Genomic DNA, 20,361 nt, shown 5'->3' with positions numbered 1-20,361 from the left:
TACTGAGCTTGATGGAGCCATGGTCTGACTTGGTAGCTTTCTACATTCCTAGCAGCTGACTAGGACTGGGCTCGGGGGTTGGGGTATGATCCTATGCTTCCTACCATGAAAAGAGAGATTGAGACTAGACGGATCTTTGGTGCGCTGCAGGAGGGCTCTTCCATGTTCTTAAGACCTACCGTTGAGAGGAAAACTTTTATTTCTTTTATTTATTTCCGTTACCTCTTAAAACGTATAAAAGCAGTTTACAACAAACATACTTAAATCTATACAGTAAAGAAGTATTAAAAATTAAGATCGGACATCAATTCACTATTGAGGTACAAGGTATTCTCAACTGCCTGCGTAAGCCTGCTGGAATAGAAAAGTTTTCAGCAAGCATTTAAAAGTCAAAACAGAAGGCTCCTGCTGAATCTCTAGTGGCAGAGAGTTCCACAGGACTGGGCCAATGACACTGAAGTCTTGGTTCCTTCTTGTTGTCAGATGAGCCTCGCCAAATCAGGGAATGACTAGTTATGGTCCTGCAGACGATCTCTGTGATTGAGCTGGGATATAAGGGTTCAGGCATTTGCCCCAGTTAGGGTTGGCCAAAGTTGTTCAGGGATTTGTAAATTAAAACAAGGCTCTTGAACCTAATTCGGTAGTAGATGGAAATATGGAATAGTTATGGAATAAATACGGAAATGGGAGGCGTGAGGGACGGAATGGAATCTCCTGGAAGATGTCTGGGCTGTCTTGTCTGGAACCCTGATCAGGAACACCTCCCACGGCAACTTTCTGCAGCAGCTCCCAATTAGCGATACAGTAAAGGTAAGACCTCTGTTGAACTCTCCGGCATGGTTTGTTAATCAAAACCGAGAGAGAGAGAGAGAGTTGGCTGCATAAAATCAAACTGCTCAGAAAGCTGTCCATGGAAACAGGTTTATTCAAATTGGAGCGAGACATGGAAATATGGCTCTGTTTGAAAGGAGAGATTTGTTTGTTGCGAGCATCCAGGCCAAGTGCTGGAAAAACCCACCGAGAACAGGCTGCCCAAACTGCTGGCTCACAAAGTGGGGCATTTCCGTGGTGGAAAGGAAGGCCTTTCTCGTGCCCTTTAGCCCAGCCTTTGCCAACCTGGTGCACCCCTCAGAACACACCGGTGACGGGCAAAGATCTAACAGTGGTGTGTTGCGTTAGTGTGCAAAGGTTACTTTTTAAAAATGTGCCCAATTTCCCCTGGTCATTAAATTCTAGGCCAACTGATGGTGTTTCAACATCCAGTTTGACGTGTGTGAGAGCGTTACTGCCATCGAGTAGCATGTGAATCGGCAGGTTCCTGCAGCTGTCCTGTTCAAAGAGAAGCCGGCTAACCGTCCTCGCCTCTTCCCTCCATAGGGAAGTGCAGGATTTGCATAGAGAGGATGGAGATCTCTTGTTGCCTTTGCAGTTAGGAGCACAAAATATGCAAAGGAGCTGGAATTCGGTTCTCATTCAGAATGTGCGCACACACACCTGCCCCGCAACACTAATTCAAATCACGAGATATCCAATGTCATTCTTTTAAACAGCCCCTCAGGCTCTTTCACACTCCTCTCCAGAATCACAACCTTCACTCAATTTCGGCTGAGATTTTGGATTCGGCTTGGCAGCAGACCAGAAGGTGAGTGGTATGACTTCTGGGTGCCTGTTCCTGCTTTTGCTGGAAGGTAGGTGGGAGTTTGGATGAGAAACAGGAGTTTAGCCTCTGATCTGGAAAGGAATCAGAGCAGGGGAGAAGTGGGTTGGTCCACATATCGTAGGCTACTGAAAAACGTGTCTCCTTCAAAGCATTTTAAACCAAACTTCTGTCTTCTATCAGGAAGCTTTAAAAGCCTGGTAAAAATGAGGGTTCTACAAAATCTTGAGAGCAAGTTTTTACTAATTGCATTTAAGGTAAAGGGTAAAGGGACCCCTGTCCAGTCATGACTGACTCTGGGGTTGTGGCGCTCATCTCGCATTATTGGCCGAGGGAGCCAGCGTATAGCTTCCAGGTCATGTGGCCAGCATGACAAAACAACTTCTGGCAAACCAGAGCAGCACATGGAAACACCGTTTACCTTCCCACTGTAGCAGTACCTATTTATCTACTTGCACTTTGACATGCTTTCGAACTGCTAGGCTGGCAGGAGCTGGGACAGAGCAACAGGAGTTCACCCCGTCGCAGGGATTCGAACCGCCAACCTTCTGATCAGCAAGCCCTAGCCTCAGTGGTTTAACCCACAGCACCACCTGCATTTATTCCCCCCTTTTTCTTCAAGCTGCTCAAGGTGGTATATATGTGGTCCTCCTGCTCCTCATTTATTACATCTTCATTATTACAGCAGATAATTATAATGGTGATAATATTTCAACATATTATTTATTACAATTTATTCACCCTCACAACAACCCTGTGAGGTAGGCTGAGAGGCAGTGACTAGCCCCCAAGGTCACCCAGTGAGCTTCATGGCCGAGTGGGGATTTGAACCCTGGTCTCCCAGGTCTGACACTCTACTACGCTAACACTGGCACTCCAGGTTCATTAACTTGGAGGAAAGGGATATGTTTGGCTGCAGGTAGCAATCTTTCTGATTTCTGGCTTCAGAAGAAGGTTCAGTGTAGAGAGGTTTGGAAATTTACAAGCCAGGTTTTTAAATAATTTATTATTATTAAATTTGTATACTGTCCTATACCTGCAAAGTCTCAGGGTGGTTTACACATAAAATCACAATATAAAAACACAAAGCACATAATAAAAACAAGAGCAACCCAATAAACTCCCCTTTCCCTTTTGCAAGATGGAAGCAAGGGCTATAGGTTAGAGCAGTAAGGGTTAGGAATTGGTACTGTTTGATTCCAGATCGGTTTTGTGAGAATTGTTCTCTCCTCTTTGGTTTTGAGGTCTTTTCCCTAGAAGGTGTTTTCCATTGTTGATCACAATCCCCATATTTCGCTGAAGTGCCAAAGTACCGCCGGAGAATCGCAAGCCCACAGTTGCGCTAGCCATGCCTAAATCTTTCCTGGTAAAGCGGCGAGTCTCGACGCGACTGGCATCCCGAGATTGGGGGGAGCTCTCTGACCAACTCCGCGGAGACATGTACATCCCAGGTAGGTGTGCTGATTTATTTATTTATTGGCATTGCCTTCAACATGAAAGTAGAAAAGGAAAAGGACAGGAAAAGACCTAAGGAGAGAGAAAGCTGAAGAGGAGAGAGAGAGCGAAGAAAAGATTAAAGAAAGATAACAAAAGATAAAAGGACTCTGACTCTCTGTTCAGTCAAATACGGTATTCACTCATTAAGATCCAACCATTCAACCCTCTATAATCCAGTATTTTGTCAATCTTCAACTGCAGATATTGCAAGTTCCTTCTCTCTTTCATGCAAAAGGTCACTTAGAAATTTCCAGTCCTTAATAAGTGTCAGTAATGATTTTTATCTCATTAATCACGTAAACTTTGCCATCTCTGGGGAAAATATTATTCTTCTTATTTATTGAACTTATATACCCCCCCCCCTATACCTGGGAGTCTCAGGGTGGTTCACAGAATAAAATCTAGATATAAAACCACAAAATACATAATCAAAATAAAATAAAAACAATCCGGTAGGCCCCCCCCCAAAAAAACCACATTTTAACAGGGCATAGGAAGTAAATCAGATCAACCAAAGGCCTGGTTAAAAAGGAATGTTTTTGCCTGGTGCCTAAAGGTTTATAATGAAGTTGCCAGGCAAACTTCTCTAGGGAGAGCATTCTACAGATGGGGAGCCACTGCAGAGAAGGCCCCGTTCTCGTGTTGCCACCCTCCGGACCGCTCAATGCCCCAGCCTGTTTACCAAAGCTTTTCCCCTCCTGAAAACGCTCCTGCCCCTGTCATGAATCCCAGGGCTGCAGATTTCTTGCAACTGGGGTGGGTGGGAACGCAACGGCCAGTTGTAGCCCAAACATCTGGCTGTCCTTGCTACAAAACATGCCCTGAGGGTCCAAAAGTCTCTTGCCTTCTTCCGTTAATATGCCCGGCTCCCTAGAAGCATGGGCTGCAAGAGCATCCTTGAAGAAGGGTGGTGTGTTCTGGTTCTTCCCAGGGCCGGATTTAGGTTTGATGAGGCCCTCAGCTCCTGAAGGTAATGGGGCCTTTTCTAGTCCAGCTGTCCTTTGTCAACAACAAATGGTTGATGTTTTTTGTGTTGAATATATGCTAGATGGTAATCTATGGACCTAATAGGTATCTCAAGCCATTTGCACATAACAAAATATGTATTTTATCAGAGTCATTGTTGAACTGAAATATAATTAAGAAGAAGTATATTAATTGTTGTTGTTTAGTCATTTAGTTGTGTTCGACTCTTCGTGACCCCATGGACCAGAGCACGCCAGGCACTCCTGTCTTGCACTGCCTCCCGCAGTTTGGCCAGACTCATGTTGGTGGCTTTGAGAACACTGTCCAACCATCTCGTCCTCTGCCGTCCCCTTCTCCTAGTGCCCTCCATCTTTCCCAACATCAGGGTCTTTTCCAGGGAGTCTTCTCTTCTCATGAGGTGGCCAAAGTGTTGGAGCCTCAGCTTCGTGATCTGTCCTTCCAATGAGCACTCAGGGCTGATTTCCTTCAGAATGAATAGGTTTGATCTTCTTGCAGTCCATGGGATATTAATATTAGTATATTAATAGTGCAATTCAATTCAGAAGAAGTATAATAATAGTGAAATAATTATTAAGCTCTAACTTAAAATGATTTTTTATTCATAAGCAACTTAATATTGCAAACCCATTGACATTCGGCAATAACAAAAGTTCCTTGAGAATCACAGTTTACAAAGACTCGTAATCTAGTCTCTAGAAACTTGCTAGAACATAAAATAATAATAAGTGTAAATATATGATGTGAACTAGTAATAATTATAAATAGCAGAATGTAGGCACCCTATATAGAGAAAGGAGCAAACCAGTGATATTTTAGGGAGCAGGCTAGCAGGCGGGGCCGATGACTTACATCATAGGAGCCTACACAACACAGAACAGTTGTATGTAGGTTTTATTTTATTGGTTTTTTATCTTATATTTTGGAAAGGTACATTCAAGTTTGTTTGTTTTTTACATTTGGGGGGGGGGCAAGAAAGTGGGGCCTAAGCTATAGCTTGTTTAGCTTGTACGTAAATCCGGCACTGGTTCTTCCAGAAGGCAGCTTGGCTCAAACCCTGGCAGACCCCAGGATCCTCGCAGACAGCTCCGTGAGTGTGTGGGAAAGAACCCACGCGGGAAACTTCCTCCAAGGCGTCGTTCAAAGCCCGTGTCATCCTCAACTGGGTCCCGTGGGAAAATATCCCAGGAGCAACAAGGTAACACTGTGAGAATAATATTATTTCATTTGGCTGGGTACATAAAATGTGTGCAAAAGTGCACAGAACCCATAAAAAATAATTGCCAAGGTCTTGCAGTTATACATTATTCAGGTAGGTCTGATGCAGTCGAAATAATAAAAAAATAAAAAGTTGTCCAGTAGCACTGAAACAGAAGATGTGTGCATGCACACGGAAGCTTATACCAGAACAAACTTAGTTGGTATATAAGGTGCTACTGGACAATTATATATTATTGTTATTTAGCATTACCTGACATCTTCAGAAGGTAACATAAAAATCATTTGGTTTTCCAAAAGCAGTTGATGTGCTTCTTTATCCAAGATAAATGTTGTCGCAAAAATAGGTGCCACATAACACCCACCCTGCGTCTGTAAGAACTCAATCGCTTAGTGTGGGAGAACCGACACTTTGGAACTCCCTGCCTATTGATATCAGGCCAGTTCCTTCACTGTATTCTTATCAACACCTGCTGAAGACATTCTTATTTAGACAAGCCTACCTAGATAGTTTAGAAAGCTCATGTGAGTTTTGATTTGTTTTACTCTATTCTCTCGTGGTTTTATGAACATTTTCAATCATGTAACGATTACTGCTGTTTTCGTAAACTGCTTTGAGGTTTATTTCCTGCAATCCAGCAGTATATAAATTATATGCAATAAATATTGGAGCTCAATCGGTAGAGCACAAGACTCTTAATCTCAGGGCTGCGGGTTCAAGCCCCGCGTTGGGCAAAAGGTTCTTGCATGGCAGGGGGTTGGATTAGATGGCCCTTGGAATCCCTGCCAACTATAAGAATGTATAATAATAATTTATTATTTCTACCCCAGCCAACAAAAGATTTAAATTTCATTAAAACACCAGTCATTAAAAATTTCCCTAAACAGGGCTGCCTTCAGATGTCTTCTAAACGTCAGATAGTTGTTTATTTCTTTGACATCTGATGGGAGGGTATTCCACAGGGCAGGCGCCACCACCGAGAAGGCCCTCTGTCTGGTTCCCTGTAACCTCAATTCTCACAATGAGGGAACCGCCAGAAGGCCCTCGGAGCTGGACCTCAGTGTCCAGGCTGAACAATGGGGGTGGAGACGCTCCTTCAGGTACACTGGGCCTTTGAGGCCGTTTAGGGCTCTAAAGGTCAGCACCAACACTCTGAATTATGCTTAGAAATGTACTGGGAGCCAATGTAGGTCTTTCAGGACCAGTGTTATATGGTCTTGGCGGCCGCTCCCAGTCCCCAGTCTAGCTGCCGCATTCTGGATTAGTTGTATTTTCTGGGTCACCTTCAAAGGTAGCCCCACGTAGAGAGCATTGCAGCAGTCCAAGTGGGCGATAACTAGAGCATGTACCACTCTGGAAAGGCAGTCTGCGGGCAGGGAGGGTTTCATCCTACGTACCAGATGGAGCTGTTAGACAGCCGCCCCGGACACAGAATGGACATGCGTCTCCATGGACAGCCGAGAGTCCAAAATGACTCCCAGGCTGCGCAGCTCCGCAATTCTATGAAAAGAAAAATGAAGGGAACGGCCATGCTGGCTGAGACTGGTGGGAGGGGTAAGTTCAAAGCGTCTGGGTTGCAGAAAGTTGCAGGTCCATCTGCTTCGCAAACCCGCGACTCCAAACCTGCCCCGCTTCCTTCCTTTCTGCTTCGTCCAGGGCAGGAGTCCTGCAGCCCAGTTCCAGTGCTGTGTGTGCAGCAAGGGCTTCCCTCTGCAGCGCATGCTGAAGCGCCACCTCAAGTGCCACAGCTCGGTCAAGAAGCATGTCTGCAGGTACTGCGGCAAGGGCTTCAACGACACCTTCGACCTCAAGAGGCACCTGAGGACGCACACAGGTGGGGACCTCACCCCGCAAGGCCCTTGGCTCTTTTCGCTCACCTTGGTGGGGAATTTACAAACGTAACATCCATATGGACCAATGTATTGTGGGTTTTTTTTGTAAATAATTTGTATTAATTTTTCATTAAGAACACTCCAGTTGATAGAATATCAAATCTTGCCACATCATAATACAAATAATAAAGCCAATTTATACATTCCTTTTTTTTTTAAAGGAACTTCCCATGTTCTGGCTGGTCAGGAGAAAAAAATTTTTTATTGTTTCTGCTTTTTCTCGTTTATTCCCAATATCATAGTTCCGATCTTAATCCTTTGTCTTATCTTAACAGCTCCCGGTGTTAGACTTTCAATCATATTTATCAAATCTATATGTATATAAACATGCAAGAGGAGTTTTATTCTTCCTGGCGTTGTCTGTCAATTTTTTTCAGCGCAGTCCCCCTCAGAGGCCCCTTTTTCATTCCACCAGGATTCTGGGCTGTCTTCCAGCTTTTCTTTGTTTAATTAAAATTAAGACACAGCAGCCCTTCAAGTCTTTTAACGAACTGATGTTTTCCCAATCCCCAATAGAGGTCTTCCGTAGGAGGCAGTATTTCAGTTAGTAATTGTTTGGTTCCTCTACAATCCAAGCTTTGCTCCCCTCAATGTATTGTATCACAGAATTGTAGAAGGGTAGAGTCGGAAAGGACCCCCCAGCGGTCATCTAGTCCAACCCCATGCAATACAGGAATCTCAGCTAAAGCATCCATGACAGATAGCCACCCAACCTCTGCTTAAAAACCTCCAAGGAAGGAGAGTCCACCACTTCCCGAGGGAGACCCTGCCGCTGTCAAACAGCTCTTCCTGTCAGAAAGTTCTTCCTGGTGTTGAGTCAAAATCTTCATTCCTGTAACTTGAAGCCATGGGTTCGAGTCCTACCCTTGAGGGCAGAGGAAAACAAGCTTGTTCGCTCTTCTATGTGACAGCCCTTGAGATATTTGAAGATGGCTAGCCTATCACCTCCCAGTCTCCTTTTTTCCAGGCTAAACATACCCAGCTGCTTCAACCATTCCTCATAAGGCTTGGTTTCCAGACCCCTGATCATCTTGGTCTCCCTCCTCTGCACCCCTTCCAGCTTGTCATCCTTCTTAAAACTGTGGTGCCCAGAAATGGACACAATATTCCAGGTGTGGTCTGACCAAGGCAGAATAGAGTGGTCCTATTAGTTGATCTGGATACTAGCCTTCTGTTGATGCCGCAGCCTAGAATAGCATTCACTTTTTTTGCTGCTGCATCACACTGTGGACTCATGTTAAGCTGGAGCCCCTAGATACTTTCATATGTACTACTCGCAAACCAGGTGTCTCCCCATTTTATATTTGTGCATCTGGTTCTTCCTGCCGAAGTGCAGACCCTTACATTTGTCCCTCTTGAAAGTCATGGTGGTAATTTGGGCCCAGCTCTCCAATCTGTTAAGGTCATTTTGAATCCCCAAAACCATATCTTCTGATCATCTTCTGAGGCCCTTCTTCGTGTACCTCCTTGAGAGGTCCGTAGGGTGGCAACATGAGAACGGGGCCTTCTCTGCAGTGGCTCCCCGTCTGTGGAATGCTCCCCCCAGGGAAGTTCGCCTGACGCCTTCATTATATACACCTTTAGGCGCCATTAATAACAATCATAATAATCATCATAATATAGGCCTATCAAGCTGACATTGCTGCCTTGCCTTTGCTCCTCTGCAGGCATCCGCCCATACCGCTGCTGCGTCTGTGACAAAGCCTTCACCCAGCGCTGCTCCCTAGAGTCGCACCTCAAGAAAATCCACAGCATCCAGCAACGATACGCTTACCGCGAGCGCCGCTCCAAGCTCTTTGTGTGTGAGGAGTGTGGCTTCACCTGCAGTGGGAGTGAGGAGTACTACAGCCACGTCCGCCGCCTGCACCCCAGCCACGGGCTTCTGGCCAGAGGTTTCCAGAAGGTGGCGCCAGCCGACCTCCACCCCAAGTTCCACATCCTCTACCCTTCCGCATACTGAGGCCCAGAGGCCAGGGCCGAGGAAACTGGAAAACAGCAGCACCCAAATCCCATGTAAGAAAAACTAGGGACTAGAAAAACTAGTCAAATCATGCATTTGGAGCAAGTTGTTCCGCTGCCCGTGGCTAGAGGTGACTGTGCCAATTCTGCCCCTCTTCTAAGTGCCCTGCCTTGAGATTTCAGTTTCTCAAAATTAGCTGTTATCAAACCACACGACGGCAGTCTCAGAGGACTAGAAACTTTTTTTTTCAAAATGAAGGTTCCCAGAAGGCTGTGTTTTCACATCTTCTCTCCAAGCTCGGTTGCAGGTGCCCTCGCTTTCTGAGGCGAGATGGGTGACCACCAGGGGCAGGGCTTTTTCTGTGGTGGCCCCCAAGCTGTGGAATGCTCTCTGCAAGCATTTCGGCCTTTGTGACGATCTTCCAGGCACCAACCAAAACCTTTTTGCACTTGCCCAAGTTTTTGGTTGCACTGAATATGTGGCTGTTTCTAATCTGTTAATCTTTCTTTTAAAATAATTTTTATTCATTTTACAATAACTTGTTATTAAATTCCATCTCAAATTCCATTCTTAAGATACACATTTTGGCTATTTAAGCCTGACTTCCCTCAACCCTTCCTTATGATTTTCTCACAATCATTTCTAAGTTCTCTATTTTCTCTATTTAACCACTGCTTAAATATAACATCTTAATTCCTCACTAAAAATCTTATTACAATGACTTTTATTATTTAACTTAAAAAGCTTCTTGAAATCCTACCAACGTATTTGTATAACTGCAATTGTCCTTCAGATAGTCTACAAATTTGATAAGTTAGAAATAAGATTTAGAAGTCATTTAGAAGTATCAAAAAAGAGAATTTGGTAAGATCAGGCATCCCCAAACTGCGGCCCTCCAGATGTTTTGGCCTACAACTCCCATGATCCCTAGCTAACAGGACCAGTGGTCAGGGAAGCTGGGAATTGTAGTCCAAAACATCTGGAGGGCCAAAGTTTGGGGATGCCTGGGTAAGATGAATGATTGAAGGGACGGTTGGGGGTTCTGGACCTCTTGTCAGCCCTCTGCGTGTGGGGAGCTCCTGGTGGCAGGGGGGGCTCCTGGGGCGGGGAGGGCGGGGAGGGAGGTAAGTCCCAATCGGAAAAAGAACCATTGCCTCTCTCTTTCTTTCCTCTGGGACTCTCGGTGGCAGAGGGAGTGCTGGGGGGGAGGGGAGGGAGGGAATGGGAAAAGATGTTAGAAAATAAATTTATTAGAAATATGGATACTATTGAAGTAAGATTGGAGTGTGGAAAATAGAAAGGGGAATATGAGAAGAAAACTGCTAAAATGGAGTTAAAAATGAAAATCAGAAAAGGGGGGAGGTAGGGGAAGCCCATAATAATACAATGATTTTAAAGGAAAGAAAGGAACAATTATTAATTGTTCCTCTTTATTCTTCTTTTTTTTTGCAGTTGCTTTTTTTTTCTTTTTCTCTTTTTTTCTTATTCCTGTGTTTTTGTTTTTTGTTTTCTTTTTGGGTGATTTTTGATAAAGTTGAAATAAATAGTTGGGTGGACACCCGCTTTCTTCTTGTTTCCCTAGGATCTCTCGGTGGCAGGGGGGGGGGGTTCTGGGGAGATGAGGGGGGGTGGGGACAAGCCCAACTATAAAGATGCACCACCTTCGACTGCGCACTGTCCATGGGAATACCTGGTGGCAGGAGGGATCTCAGGGGGGGGGTTGGAAGAAGGAGGAAAATATGTTATTTTATGTTTACGTGTCTATTTTTTTTTGTTCTGTTAATATGCAAAATCAATAAAAATTATTTGGAAAAAAAAAGATAGTCTACAAATTTAGTCCAGTCGTTGATGAATCTCTGGTCCCGCCGTTCTCGGATTCTTCCCATCATCTTGTCCATTTCCCAAGAAGAGTGGCAAATGAAATTGCTGGAGTATGTGGAAATGGACAAGGTGGTCTAATCTGTTAATCTTGTAATGAGTTGTGTTTTGTCGCATGCCACCTCGTGGGGCCAATATTGGTGGCGAGGCAGTATATAATTATATTAAAGACTAAGTTTCCTCATGGCCAGGGGAATATTCTGTTCTGCTTCCTGCTTAAAAGCTGAAGAAATACAACCTGTGCCGTTAATCATGATTGTGCAACCCGTACAGCACATGGGCGATAATTATTCACACAATTAATATTCTTGTTCAAAAACAATTTTTCACCATTTATCAAGTTTGTGAGAATGAGACAACTACTGTACTTACAAAGTGCCATGAAAACTTATAAGCCATCTAAAATAAAGTGAACTTGCAGTGTTAGATTTTACTAAGTTCTTACAACTTCTTGATTCAATTTTTGTTTTTTCTTGTTTTTTAAGTAAGTTCAAGAAGAAGGTAGGTAAGTTCAACGATGTTCCCGGTAGCTTTGAAGTGCAGATGGAAGACAGGGTGCCAGCCTTCTATCCCCGTTTTGCCCTAGCAGTCCATAAAGTTGAAGAGCTGCTATTTCGCCCCCGACAGGGCCAATTTATTGGGGTTGGCAGATTGCCCACTCCCTGAGCACAGTTTTCTGGGCTTCCTCAGTAGTCTCAAACCATTAATGTATCTATTAGTGCTAAATGTAGTTTAAACTATTTAAGCTCTTCAGTTCTTTATGCTTAAGCCAAGAAATTGTTTCTATAACTACATTTAGTTATAGAAACGGGGATAAAACCCTGCCTTCCATCTGCACTTCATAGCTAAAGGGAACATCGTTGAACTTACCTACCTTCATCTTGAACTTACCGTACTTAAAAAACACAAATTGAGCCAAGAAGTTGTAAGAACTTAGTAAAATCTGACACTGCAAGTTCACTTTATTTTAGATAGCTTATAAGTTTTCATGGCACTTTGTAAGTATTTGTCCTGCTTAAAACCAGCAACAGTCTTGCATTATAGCTCATTTTTTAAAAAGTAGGCGGGCCCAAGCTATCTTTAAAGCCACACCTCTAAACTGGACACTCAGCCCCATCATCCTGGTTGAGATGGAGTGGGCTGGAATGACGGAAAGGCAGGCAAACCGCACATGCTTTATCTCACACGACCTGAAGCCTAGATCATGGGGGGTGGACTAGATGACCCCTGGGTATCTTAAGGTTCTATTATTCTTTTATTCTCGCCAAGCTACTTTAATCGTGTACAAATGTGCCAGCCCCAGCTGCCCCACCCAGGAAGGCTTGAGGAAGCACAACTTTGGGACTTTTGTAAAAATATAAACCATGTTTTATTAACAAGAGGCGAAAACAAGAAAGAGGGGGTCTAAGCACAGGCAGGCAGCAGTTGAATAATCTGGAAGTTTGTCAGAAAGGAGAGAAATTAAGGTAACGGCAGGAAAGGGACAAGGAGGAGGCTGACATCTCCACGGGCTTCATTCTGTCCAGCGGTGTCCGCAGTGTGGGGCCGTGCAGACGTAATACAGTCGCATGGCATCCTAAAACAGAGAGGGAAGGGATGAGACAGGTATTCCAGGTGTGTTTCCATGCCTTGCCCTCGTGATCATAAAGACCTCCAGGGAAATGTGAAGGCTTAAAAGTGAACAGAACCAGAGGCCACTTTTCAAAACCTCCAAAGACCCTACCGTAATCCCCAGGTTTTGGAGCTCTGGAAAAAAACTCCTGTTATGTTTGCAACATAACCATAATGCTGTTTTGTTTTGAGCTGTCCTCTATGCAGAACTGCAAATTGTTTTGGCACTGGGAACGCCCATTTGCGAGTCTGTAAGGAGCTCAGCTGAAACACCCACCCCTGGTGGGGTTTCTTTAAGTGACAGAGACTCCAAACTCTATGGCAGCCGCTCAGCTGGTTTTAAGAGGAGATATTTGAATAAGTGAGTGGGGCAGCGGGTGGAAAACAGACATGCAAATCAAGTGGGAGTCACGGCTGAAATTCTGCTACTGAAGTAGAGGACCCGATGTAGGGAAACCCACGTGCAAAGCAAGCGAATGTCATTGCTCGTAACTTTTAAGAGGGGTGTTGCTGCCAGGGGTTACAAAAACATCAGTTGCCCTAGATCTCAAAAGAAGTCTCCTCACCTCAGCCCTTGCGCTGTGAGACTGGAAAAACACGGCTTCCTTGTGGCCGCACCTGGAAGACAGGGGTAAGAAAGATTTGCTTATGGGGCAGGGGAGATCCTGGAAGTGCGGAGGAAATGGCCCACACCCAGCCTTCCCAACCTGGTACCCCATGCCCAGTATTTTGGACTAGCTGATGGGAGTTGTAGTCCAAAATGTCTGGGAGGCACCAAGTCAGGGAGGGCTGGCCTCCATCAAAGATTTTTATTTGTCCCAGGCTGGTCTATGCTTTGTGGCATTTGCCAGACTTTTTTTTTTTTAAAGTAGAATGGCTACAGCTCAGCACTCACTTCTGGCAAGGGTGGTCCTCTGTTCGGGGCAGAGTTGGGTCCTGGGAAACGTCAGCAATGATCTGGGTTAGTTCACTGAAATGCAGATGGTTAAAAAGTGATTCTTTCGATAGTTAGCCTGCCCACTCCCAGTCAGCCCATCTTGAAAATATACATTGGAAACCATTATGTGATGAACGGCAATCTCTTGCTGTCAAAAGTCAGCTCCTCCCCGGGGGGGAAACCCCCTGCAATTTTGCATTCATCATTCCTCTTATATCGTTTTCCCCATGACACGTGGCTGCTGCTTCCTTACCACCTTTCTGAATTTTCCAAAAAGCCCCTCTCTTCTCTTGTTTCTGTGTGGGTGCTTTCCCCCCACTCCCTCTGCCCACCTTGGCCTGCCACCTGGCTTGAAACCATGGTTCTGTGAAGGCAGCCGAGAAATAACTTTTCACTGCAGCTACCGGTATGTCACCTTGCCAGTTCACGTTCGGCTTGTGATCAACCACTAGGGCATTTTTCCATGTTTCACTTGTCTGAACAAAGCCGGCGCAAAACTAGGCTGGGTTTTCAGCACAGGAATACAGGGGGTTGCCTTATACAAAATCAGAGCATTCCCTTGTGTAGCATGGCTGGCAATGGCCTCGCCAGGGTTTCAGGCAGATCAACACAGGCCAGCAATTCCTTTAAGGCAGCAGCTGCTGGTACTTACTCAACTTCATGCGTGATCTTATTGACGTAGATGCAGCTATTGTCAGCCTCCTGCTGGTAGTCACAGTTCCGGCACTGCAGGGAGAAGAGAAGAGTGGTCACATGTTCACGTTCCCAGCAAGCCCTGGGGCAAAACATGACCTACAAGACTGATGCCAGGAGGGAGAAACTGCCTGGATGTCACGGACTGGTTGGACGTAGAGGAACGGTGGGAGGCACCAGCTAGGGAACCCCCAAGGGAAGGCGGCTCTGAGCATGGGGATTGGTGGTGGGACAACCACGAGCGGTCAGAGGGAGAAGATGGGGAGGAGGTGGTGTCAAAGCTGAAGATGTAGCAGGGCTTAGTGAGTTTGGAGTCTGTGGCAGAGAAAAGCCAAGACAGAGGCGGAAACGGCAGAGCAGGATGAGGGAGGCCAAGAGGCAGAGATGAGTCAGGCTGGTGAAGCAGCACAGGTGTCTCCCCCTCCTGCTGTGACAAGTGCCCCTCTTCCCTGGGCTCCCAGGACCAGGAGAGGTATGAAGGGCGAGGAGCAAAGGAAGACCTGCAGGCACAGTCTCAGATTGCTTAGGAAAGACCTGGAAGAGGAGACTTAGGTGGCTGTGGGAAGGCAGGGGCCTTCAGTCTCCGCAACTGCTTCATAAAGGACAAGAACTACCAAAGAAGAGTCGCTGTGCTCATTAGGCCTGGCATTCCTGTGTGGATCCTGTTTTTCTAATAAAGAGTTAACCACCTGCTCTGTGTGAATCACTGCTGTCTCGCTCCTGACACTGCACACCCGTGATCAGTGCCCAGCAATCTCAAAGGCTGCCTCCCAAGGTCCATAGCTCTAAGCTAGCAAACACGGGGCAAAATGACCAGGCTCACCCGTTTCCAGGCCCCAAGGTCCCACCCAGGCAGCTGAGCTGGGAAAGGACTGCCACAAAGCCACAACAGCTCACGGTGAAACTCTGCACTCAAGAGAGTCTACCTGAAGCGAGTATTGCCACCTAACACTCACAGCATAGAGAAGGATCCTGTTCTCTTTGTCTTCTTTAGGGTACAACATGTTGTTGCTGTTAAAAAAGAGAGAAGAGAGAGAAAGATTTAAGTGGGTTTCTTGGAGAAAAGGTGAGATGCAAATGTAAAACTAGAACAAGTAGACAGACATCCATTGAAGCTGAATGGGGAGTGGGGAGCGGGCTGTCAACAGCTGAGAGCAGCCTTGCCCAGCCCTGGTGCCCTCCAGATGTTGTGGGCAGCAACAGCTGTTCTGGCTTAAATTCATAGAATCATAGAGTTGGAAGAGACCACAAGGGCCATCCAGTCCAACCCCCTGCCAAGCAGGAAGCACCATCAAAGCATTCTTGACATATGCCTGTCAAGCCTCTGCTTAAAGACCTCCAAAGAAGGAGACTCCACCACACTCCTTGGTAGCAAATTCCACTGCCGAACAGCTCTTACTGTCAGGAAGTTCTTCCTAATGTTTAGGTGGAAGCTTCTTTCTTGCTGTTTGAATCCATTGCTCTGTGTCCGCTTCTCTGGAGCAGCAGAAAACAATCTTTCACCCTCCTCTATATGACATCCTTTTATATATTTGAACATGGCTATCATATCACCCCTTAACCTTCTCTTCTCCAGGCTAAACATACCCAGCTCCCTAAACCGTTCCTCATAAGGCATTGTTTCCAAGCCTTTGACCATTTTGGTTGTCCTCTTCTGGACATGTTCCAGCTTGTCAGTATCCTCCTTGAACTGTGGTGCCCAGAACTGGACACAGTACTCCAGGTGAGGTCTGACCAGAGCAGAATACAGTGGTAAATGACAGGAGCTGAAGCCCAAGGCTACAAGGGGCTGTGGCACAGTGGTAGAGAGCAGCTGCTTTGCATGGAGAAAGTCCCAGGTTCAATTCTCTGCAGCATCTCCAGTAGGGCTGGGAGGTACTCACTGCCCGAAATCCTGGAGACCACTGCTGCCAGTCAGTGTAGACAATATTGGGCTAGATGGACCCATAAGTCTGACTCAGCACAAGGCTTAGTGATTCCTGTGTCCAAGTCCCTCGTCAAAATGGCAGGATAGCTTTCTCTGATGCTAAGAGCTGTTAGGCAGCGGAAGAGACTCCCTCAGAAGATGGCAGACTCTCCTTCTATGGAGGCTTTTAAGCGGAGGTTGGATGGCCACTTGTCAGGGATGCTTCAGCTGTGATTCCTGCCGTGCAAAGAGTTGGCCTAGCAGGACCTCGGGAGTCCCTTCCAACTCCACAATTCTATTATTGTTTCATTTAATTGATTGATGGATTGATTAAATTAAAGCATGTTAGACTACGCACAACCTATTTTTAGCCTTTCCACAACCCCATGAGAGAAGGATTAAGAGGACAGAGAGAGCGGGGCTTGTTCTCCCACCTTCCTCCTCCATTCCCACGGGATCTCCTGCATGAAACATGGCAAAGGCTCCTTGTGGCAGCGGCAGGGCAGGGGGCCTCACCCTTCAGTTCACATGGCTTTAGGGTAGTGGCAGACCCACATTCTGGGGGCCCTGAAGCCTGAACTGTCATGGGGGCCCTTTCACTGTTCTCTTCCTCCATAGGGTTGTTCCACGACAAATCACCACACCATTACCACATCTGGGCTACTTACTGAGATGGTGGAAACATACAGCAGCAACAACAAAAATCAATTTGGCTTGATTCAATGCGACTCCAGTTGGGTTTGCTAGACCCAAACTTTTATGCAAAGTCGCTTTCTGGGGCGCCTCTCAGATCAGGGTCCCTGGAGCTTAAGCTTCATTCATTTCAAAGTCAACCCACCCCTGCTTTAGGGTGGCCCTGGGTGCTCACATCCCAAACTGGACCTTTAAACGGCCTCAAAGGCCCAGTACACCTGAAGGAGCGTCTCCACCAGCATCATCCAGCCCGGACACTCAGGTCTGGCTCTGAGGGCTTTCCGGCAGTTCCCTCCCTGCGAGAAGCCAAGTTACAGAGAACCAGGCAGAGGGCCTTCTTGGTGATGGCGCCCACCCTGTGGAACGCCCTCCCTTCAAATGTCAAGGAAATAAACAACCATCTGAAGTTTAGAAGACATCTGAAAGCAGCCCTGTTTAGGGAAGGTTTTTATGTCTCATGGTTTATTGCATTATTAATATTTTGTTGGAAGCTGCCCAGAGTGGCTGGGGAACCCCAGACAGATGGGTGGGGTATAAGTTGTTGCTGTTTCCTATTATTCCCCTTTGTTGTTGTTGTTGTTGTTCAGTCGTTTAGTCGTGTCTGACTCTTCGTGACCCCATGGACCAGAGCACGCCAGGCACTCCTGTCTTCCACTGCCTCCCGCAGTTTGGTCAGACTCATGTTGGTGGCTTTGAGAACACTGTCCAACCATCTCCTCCTCTCCCGTCCCCTTCTCCTTGTGCCCTCCATCTTCCCCAGCATCAGGGTCTTTTCCAGGGAGTCTTCTCTTCTCATGAGGTGGCCAAAGTATTGGAGCCTCAGCTTCAGGATTTTTCCTTCCAGTGAGCACTCAGGGCTGATTTCCTTCAGAATGGATAGGTTTGATCTTCTTGCAGTCCATGGGACTCTCAAGAGTCTCCTCCAACACCAGAATTCAAAAGCATCCATTCTTCGGGGATCAGCCTTGTTGTTGTTGTTGTTTCCTACTACCGGTATTCCCCTTACTGGTGTATAAGTTGTTGTTGTTGTTGTTGTTGTTGTTGTTGTTGTTGTTGTTGTTGTTGTATAAGTAGTAGTAGTAGTAGTACTTGTATATGTTGCTGTTGCTGTTATTATTTCCTATTATTCCCCTTACTATGATCGCTGCTGCTGCTGCTGCCCCACCACGTGCATCTCTCCCTGACCCCTGACTGTGTTTTGGAAAACCATCCCAGTCCCTGCTTATTTTCGGTTATTGAGTATCGATTCCCCTTCTCGGCATATCATAGACCTGCAGCGTTGGAAGGGGAACCCCCGGGTTCATCTAGCCCAGCCCCCTAAGGAGACTGTTGGGGGGTCGTTCAATAGGGCCCCCGCCGTCTCTCCCCGCCGCCGCCCCCCTCTGTTGCACCGCCCCCTCCGGCCTCCCGGCGCCTCCTCACCATTCCTGGCAGAAGCGGATCCCCACGAAGCCCGGCTCGTAGGCCCCTTCCGACTCCATGGCAACCATCCGGACTGCGCAGGCACAAAGCGGTCCTCCCGCCCGTATCCCGTCTCAGGCTTGGCTTCCCGGACTCGGACTCGGGCTGCGCAGGCGCGGCTGCTGGCGTCCGCCGCACGCATCCGCTCTTCTTCTCTTCGGCGCTTCGGCTACGGCAGCCGTCAGGGGCCAGAATAGATTCGAGCGCGGCCGCTCCGAAGTCTGTGCGCTCAGAAATGGAGAACAGGGAGGGAAGAGGAAAACCAAAATCAAAACTCAGGCACTGATTTCCAAACAGCTGTCCCTATAAAGATCATTTCAGAGGCAAGGAGGCGCCTGGTAGTGGGGTGGGAGAGCTGGGGAGTCACATATGGCAACCAATGCACCACTTTGGTTTCAGATACCGTAGTACATGGGTAGATGAGTCTAAAAAGCCCAGGACAGAAATGTTCATGGCCCTCTAGAAGCTATGGTGGTTCATTGACCAGAAGTCATGTATTTAGCATTTACTCAGGGAGTGTATACTCGATTCTGACCAAACTAAACAACCTAGAGCCAAAATAAAAAAAATTCCTTCAGTAGCACCTTAAAGACCAACTAAGTTTTTATTTTGGTATGAGCTTTCGTGTGCATGCACACTTCTTCAGATACAGTGAAATGGAAGTTTCCAGGCACTTATGTAGAGAAGGGGTGGGGATGGGGAGGGGGGATCACTCAGAAGGGTGGTGGAAATGGGTGATTGACTGACTGATAGCTGTTGATGACCGCAAACGACTGCAAATGGTTTTGCATGAAAAAGCAAGGGTTGAGATGGCTGAAGATCGCTTTATACAGTGAATGTACTTCCATTTCACTGTATCTGAAGAAGTGTGCATGCACACGAAAGCTCATACCAAAATAAAAACTTAGTTGGTCTTTAAGGTGCTACTGAAGGAATTTTTTTTATTTTACTTCGATCCAGACCAACACGGCTACCTACCTGTAACCTAGAGCCAAATATACATCAGTATGACCCCCCCACCCCCCATATCATAGAATAAAAAAACCATGGAATTGTAGAGTTGGAAAAGACCCCAAAGGTCCTCTAGCCCACCCCCTGCAAATTTGACCACAAAACCTTCATCCCTCCCCCCCATTTGATTTACAGTGGTACCTCTACTTACGAATTTAATGTGTTCCAAACGCACATTTTTAAGTAGAAAAAATTTGTAAGTCGAATCCCATTAGAATGCATTGGGAGAAAAAATTCGTATGTAGAAAAAATCCTATCTAAACCACATCCAAGATGGCGGACGGAGTAAGTAGAAACATTCGTAAATAGAGTTATTCGTAAGTAGAGGTACCACTGTAATAGCCTCAAACACAAAGAAAATGCTCAGTGTACTTCACGTTTCAGAGAGAGAAACACCCTTCCCACTGTATGCAGTTCTCATGGTCACACTGCCTGTAATGATCTGCACCAACGGTAAATAAAACCACCCATCGCTCAAAAGAGTAATTGGAAAAATAACTACAGCAGTATACAGGTAGATGCAAAGCACACCTTCCTAAACATGGCCCAGAAGTTCGCTGAAATCTTTCTTCAGAGAGCAGAGTTGCTACAGCCTCTTGATTTTAACGATTACCCTTGACTGGCTGCTACAGCTTTCCTGGCATGACAATCCCTCCTTTTTCCAGACGACGCAAACCAGAACCGCACACAGCATCCCACAGTTACGTCCCCTTCAAAGATAGCAAGTCATCCTCTTCACCACAGAGGAGTTCGTTCCATGTGATAATGACACACTTTGTAAAGCGCAAATCTATTCCGGCTCACCCCTTCGGCCACCGTTGCCCATAGAATTAGGAATTCCTCAGGGAGGGCAAACTGGTTGAGCAGGTGCTTTAGCCCAGCAGGTTGGGCAGGGTTTGGGTTCAACGGGGGTAGTCTCAGAGCCATCACCGCACTCTCAGAAGGTGGCTGTAGGGAGCACA

General features: G+C 46.4%; 2 protein-coding genes across 2 annotated transcripts; one reads left to right on the top strand and one right to left on the bottom strand.

Annotated features, from left to right (window-relative positions):
• The first annotated feature begins 3,005 nt into the window (after positions 1-3,005).
• Positions 3,006-9,209, top strand: OVOL3 (ovo like zinc finger 3). The gene is made up of 4 exons (XM_035117449.2): positions 3,006-3,108; positions 5,176-5,228; positions 7,014-7,191; positions 8,917-9,209. The coding sequence occupies exons 1-4, from the start codon at positions 3,006-3,008 to the stop codon at positions 9,207-9,209; spliced, it is 627 nt and encodes a 208-aa protein (XP_034973340.2).
• Positions 9,210-11,588: 2,379 nt separating this feature from the next.
• On the bottom strand, positions 11,589-18,499 carry POLR2I (RNA polymerase II subunit I). The gene is made up of 6 exons (XM_060275451.1): positions 18,350-18,499; positions 15,285-15,339; positions 14,288-14,361; positions 13,594-13,668; positions 13,265-13,316; positions 11,589-12,663 (listed from the first exon to the last, which is right to left on the bottom strand). Exons 1-6 carry the CDS (start codon positions 18,415-18,417, stop codon positions 12,601-12,603), a joined length of 387 nt encoding a protein of 128 aa, XP_060131434.1. The 5' UTR covers positions 18,418-18,499; the 3' UTR covers positions 11,589-12,600.
• Between the last annotated feature and the right edge of the window lie 1,862 nt (positions 18,500-20,361).

This window comes from Zootoca vivipara, chromosome 6, assembly GCF_963506605.1.
Source record: "Zootoca vivipara chromosome 6, rZooViv1.1, whole genome shotgun sequence".
In the NCBI taxonomy this organism is placed as follows: Eukaryota; Metazoa; Chordata; class Lepidosauria; order Squamata; family Lacertidae; genus Zootoca; species Zootoca vivipara.
This window is presented reverse-complemented; position numbering and strand designations above follow the sequence as displayed.